Genomic DNA, 5970 nt, shown 5'->3' on the forward strand with positions numbered 1-5970 from the left:
GTGATCTCATCTCAAGAAGATCCTTGATTTAATTACAACTACAAAGATCCTGTTTCCAAATCAGGTCACATTCACAGGTTCTGGGACATGGACATACCTTGCTGGGCCACCATGGAACCCACGACACACTCCTGCCCCAGCAGTCATAATGAACCTGGAACTTCTTAAAAAAAAACTTGTCCATGTTTTTAGTTTTTAAGTCTCTCTCTCTCTCTCTCTCTCTCTCTCTCTCTGTCTTTTTTTTTTTGTTTCTCCTTATGTTACCTCCTCTAATATCTAACCAAGTAGGTTGTTGCCAAGAGAAGACTTAAAAAAGAAAAACACAGCTACTTTTCACATGAAGAAGCTTTATATTTTCAGTTCAAATGCTGTGATGCCAAAATCGGTCACCTAAAAATGGAATGGTTAGCGTCCCAGAATTCCACCCCTGATATGGAGGAAAGCGGTTTCATTTCTCCTCCATTGCCTCCCCACCCATAATGTTTCTTGGAGTATTTTGTGATGGAAAATCGACCAAGTATTTTGGAAACCTGAGCAAAGATGGCCAAAGGGTGTGACTCACAGAAGTTGGGAAGTGAGAACTCTGTAGAGTCATTTTTTCTGCAGAATCAGGTGGGGCTTGCGGATGCCGGAGGGGCCAGGGTCTTCTCATTTCTGCAAGTGATCATTTCCCTTTGCTCTTTACTCACTTCCTTTTCCAAGTTTGTTTTTCCACATTAGTCTGTCAAATAAGAATTAGACTCCTTTCTTCTTCTTAGCTGAAAGGATACTTTTTTTCATGTTCTTCCCTAACCTCTCCCTTTCTCGTACTGCTGGAATATCCTTTTAATACCAGGTTGAACTGCCCCGGGGTCAGTCACCTCTTGTTCTCCGAGGCTGGGTTTGCTCATGGATGCGCCTTTGGCTCCCAAACTTTGGCACCTTCCCTATTCTGCTTTGCAAAATAGCAGACCCTTTGGGAACTTTCCAAAAGATATTCACCCAAGGTCCTGATACAGTTTTTTTGTTTTTTGTTTTTTTTTAAGGCAAAAAAATGATCACATTTGGCTCTGTGAACTGTCATCTGTAAATGTGTTTGGAGTAAGACAACCTCCTATGGTCGTAGCCAGAGAAAGCTCATTGCATTTTGGTTCCAGAGAAATGATCGAAGATGTTAGCTGGCTGTGCCACACATGTACACTGTAGCAGGAGCATGTACCAAACATATGGGTCACAGAAATCAGAGAGCATTTCTACTTTCCCCCCTCAAAATTGTAGGGCAACAGCCAGAATTAGCATTTATGAAGAGAAATTGGCAGGTGCTTGGAGCACATAGGTTCAAGAAGGAGTAAATTTGTTTAGTCAGTGTATTCAGAACAGGANCACCATCATTGCGCTCTTCCCGGGCGAGGCAGATCAGTCGCTGGCTTCTGGACGGCCGCTCACTGCGGCTGCTGGCTGCTCATGCTGGCTGCTGGCTACACACGGTAGCCCATGGCAACCCACTGCCACAGAGGCTGCAGCCTACGCCGTCGCCGGCGACTCACAGCAGCCCAGCTCCAAGTTGAGCTGTTGTTCAGCATCTTAGCTGTGGAGGACAGTGTCACTGGCCCTCATATGTGAGATCCAAACCGTGGCCCTCTGGCGTCCCAAGCCAGTTCTTAACCATCACGCCACTCAGCCGGCCCACTGCATGTTTTTTAGAACCACTGTTTATTCTTCTGCCTTCAGCCTTAAGGCAGGTATCTATATTACAGGATTATTTTTCTCCCAGAGCTGAAATTATATTACTTTTTTATAATCACATTCACTCCCATTGACCTTTTAGGAGTATTTACCAAAGTATTTTATCCTGAGGGAAAGTAGGTATTGGTTGAGGATCATTCCATTAATTGATCAGAAAAGAGTTTTACATGTTTTACATGAGACTTTCTAGAAACAGGGGTGACCAGGGCTTGGAGCCATAGGATTGGGAGCACCCACGACCCCCAAACCCATTAAAACGGTGGGGCCTGATTTGCCCCTTTTTTCTGAAAAATGTAGCAAAGTCAAAGGTTAATTAGCTAATGGGCCTTGAGCTCTGGAAACCTGGACCAATGTTAGATAATCTTCTGATCAGACATTAGTAGAATGTGAAATCAACCAGTTTCAGTATAAGATGAGATTTGTAGAGTAAGTTGCTACTGAACCAATTAAAGCAGTCGTCATTTAGCAATATACATGAACACACACCATACAGTTGTTCAATTGTAACATATCCTGGGACAGAGATTTGCTGAAAATGGTCAAGGGGACCCAGATGAGATAAGCCGATCATTCTGTTTGGTGCTGTGGAGATGATGAAAAAGGCAAAACCATGGCATTCACTAGCAAGCCAGGTAAAACAAAGTAACTTTCTTCCATTTGAGTTGATAGGTAGGTAGTATGAAGGTTGAACCGGGTAATATTAAATTTTACAAGTAGTGACTTCTTTCAGAGTGATCTAAAAACACATTTTTCTGCTTTGTAAAACAGCATGAATAAAGAAAAGCAGTCGCTCCAAACGACAGCCCAAAACATTGAACATACCTAGTTCACAGCAGGTGCTTCCTGTTGTTTGCTAAACACTGGGAAGGTGTGAGTCCTACCGTTCTGTCCTTGTGTTTTCTAGGGTTTTCAGTTTCTTCTGTGGAAGAAGATGGTATTCGAAGGCTCTACGTGAATAGTGTGAAAGAAACGGGCTTAGCTTCCAAGAAAGGTAAGTCTCTGAGAATTCTGTCTGTCTGTCTGTCTTAAATTCCCTTCTGGGTTTCTCTAGTTGGTGGATGAGAAAGACATGCCCAAAGGATTCATCTGTAAAGAATACTGGGATGTTATCTCATGAAAAGCCCCTCCAGCAAATATGGATGTTATTCCATAAACTCAGGTGTGTAAAAAATGACACATGCTTGGATTTTTAAATCTGATTCTGATCCTATTTCCATGAGGCTGGTGGGAAATTCCATGCTAATTTTAAGTGGGCTTCCCTGCTGTCTAGCCTGGATGGAAGTCCTAGGTGTCTTCCTGGAACAGAACTTTTGGGAAGACCCCTCTGGGCATTGGTCCACACTGGTCAAAGCTGACATTGGCCATGGCCTGAGCCTGCAAAGCTCCTTCAAAGCAGATGTTCTCTTGCTGCCATTCATGGAGGAATCTTTGCAGAATTTGACAATCTAGGGGTTCAGGACTCAGCCTTGTTGCTCCCTTTCAGGGAGCTCTTCTCTGCTGCTCTCTGCCTGCACCCCTACAAGGGCTCATAGTGCAGCCTTGGCTACTGGAGGAACCCCAACTCTCCATTCTCTTTCTACTCTGAGAGAATCTTTTCAACCTAGATTTTTTTGCTTCCTATATTGGTTTCCTATGGCTATAGTAACAAATTATCACAAATGAGGTGATTAAGAACAGCAGAAATTTATTCTCTTACAGTTCAGGAGGCCAGTAATTCAAAATCAAGGCTTTGGCCAGGTTGTTTCTTCCTGGAGACTTTGAGAGAAGAATCTGCCTGATGCCTCTTCTTAGCTTCCAGTAGTGCTGGCAATCCTTGGCATTCCTTGGCTTGTAGCTGGATTGCTCTAATTTCTGCCTCTGTCGTCACATGGCCTTCTTTCCTGAGTATCTTTCTGTGTCCTTACACAGCCTTTTTATAGGAACACCAGTCGTTGGATTTAGATTAGTCATCCTAATCTAGTATGACTTCATCCTAACTTAATTATATCTGCAGAGACCCTGTTTCCAAATAAGGTCACATTCTGACATACTAGGTGGACATGAATTTTCGGAGGGACACTATTGAACCCACCCTGCTCACCATAAACAAATTGGGCAGGAAGGTAGGGCTTAAAATCCACTTTCATGTCATCCTTCTTGTTATGGAATTTTTAGTTTCATTCAGGCAGTGGCAAAATGGCATCTGTTGAATGTAAAAGCCCAACACGTGTGGGTAGTGCTGAGATATAAGACCTGTGTCTGTCCTGTTGGAGAGCTGCTGAGTGGATGGAGCAACTTGGAAAATGACAGAATGCCGGCCTTTCCACCTCCTTTCATGTTCTGCTGCAGCTTAGTTCTGGGTGCTCATGGCTTGCAAGCTACCCGTGTGTGTTGTTTTTGCCCTGTGCTCTAAGCATTGGAGAAGCACAACCCACAAACTTGACCATGACAGACATGGCAGACGGGCGACAAATGGGAAATTAAGTCGAAGTAACTTAGACACACCGCTGACTGGCATGGAAGAGGGCTTTCCTTCACTTTCCTTCCACAACTTTCTGGGCTACAGGCAGCCTGGAGGCCAGAGCTTGACACGTTCACCAGGCTGTGTCTCAGCTAAGAGCAGAATCGAGAGGGTTCCTTCCCCTTCAAACCCAAAGACTGATTTTTATCTCTGTCAGCACTGCGAGTGTGCCTGCTGGCATGGTATGGGGGTGGGGAAAGACTCTGGCCTGCTTTCAGTCACATCCTGTTTTAGTTCTTTGAGTCCAAGAACACTGGTGTCAGAAAAAAACAAACGGTCGTCTGCGCCAACCCCTTTGCTTCAGATGGCATTGTTCTCTATGGATGCAAGTGACATCCATTTGTCCACCTGGGCCCCAAACACCGTCCTCAGACCCGGGCCATAGAGGGCAGTGTCAAGAAAGCCGTTTGGGGTATTTTATGTCAAATCTAGCCTCGACGTGAAGACCTCCCAAACTGCAGAGCTCACACTGGGCCACGCAGCCTCTTTGTGGGCATCTCTGATTACAGAACGTCCCCCTCTCGGCTTTCATTCACTATTTGACCTCCTCCTTTATAGACAGCCTTTGCGCTCCATCATGTTCCGATGGCTAAGTCTTGTCTTTTCCACATTCAACACTTCCAGCTCCTTCAACCATTTAGTAGAGTGTAGAATACAGCTCTGGTCGTTGCCCTCTGGACACACACAGTCCAGGTGCCCGCGTTCCTCCTAAAACGACCAGGTGGTGGCGAAGGCGAGAGTCAAGTGGAAGTCAGCCTCGTTGGACCTGAGTATTCTGTTTGCATGAATTCAGCCTGTGTTTGGTTCGTATTTACTTATTTTTGTGAGCCATCTTGAGCTGCTGGCTTGTAGGAGCCGGTGTTTCTCCTCCTTCCTACCCCCTGCTCTCAGTTGGATCTCACATTGGCTGTACTTGTAGAATTGACTTTTTACGCTTCTCTCTGTTGTCCTTGGGTGTGTTTGTCTTGGTCCCTTGTTCTGCTCTTGGAGTCAGCTGAGGCTGGGGTCTGGTGGCTTCCCTGAAGTCATCTAAGTGGTTTTCTGATGGCTTCCCATGACGGAGCCCAGCGGAGAACGCTGTGTTCCCTATTTCTCTAGACAGCTTAGACACTTCACAGCTTTTACCATGGCGGATGGAGATTAGTTCTGAGCAGGCTGCAGTTTTCTGTTAGAAATGTTTTCTTCTTCCTTCAAATGCCTGTTGAATATCTTCAATGTGCCAAGTGCTGTGCTAAGAGTTTTGTATGTATTATTTCATTTACTCTCATTTAACCCAGTGTCCCTCTTACATACAAGCAAACTGAGGCTGGGCAAGATTCAATAACATGCTCGCAGTCACCGAGCTGTCACTGGTGAAGTGACAGAAGGACCCCAGCACAGCACGTTATTGCTCATCACTGCTGGCCGTCTTCTCTCACTTATTAATCCTGAGACTAACTCACTCAGGTAGCCCCCTGTGCTAGTTTGCTAGGGTTTCCATAAAGAACTAACACAAACATGGTGGCTTAAAACAAAAGATCTTTATTCTCTCACAGTTTGGGAGGCCAGAAGTCTGAAATCAAGGTGCCAGCAGGGCCGCACGTCCTTTGAAGGCTCTGGAGCAGACTCCTTCCTGCCTCTAACAGCTCCTGGAGGCGGCAGGCAGTCCTTGGTGTGTGGCCGCTCCCTTCTCCCGATGGCCTTCTTTCGGTGTCTCTTAACAGGACATTTGCCAACATTGTAAGGTGTAGGACCTGTCAGATAAT

General features: G+C 45.4%; 1 protein-coding gene across 1 annotated transcript in view; it reads left to right on the top strand.

Annotated features, from left to right (window-relative positions):
• TIAM1 (TIAM Rac1 associated GEF 1) overlaps window positions 1–5970 on the top strand; it is a 412279-nt gene that overhangs the window by 342118 nt on the left and 64191 nt on the right. The window contains exon 15 of the mRNA XM_019662811.1: window positions 2630–2716. Within this exon, the coding sequence (XP_019518356.1) occupies window positions 2630–2716 (87 nt within the window). The remainder of the gene's footprint in view (window positions 1–2629; window positions 2717–5970) is intronic.

The sequence above is a fragment of the Hipposideros armiger genome, unplaced genomic scaffold (assembly GCF_001890085.2).
Source record: "Hipposideros armiger isolate ML-2016 unplaced genomic scaffold, ASM189008v1 scaffold_381, whole genome shotgun sequence".
NCBI classification, from domain to species: domain Eukaryota; kingdom Metazoa; phylum Chordata; class Mammalia; order Chiroptera; family Hipposideridae; genus Hipposideros; species Hipposideros armiger.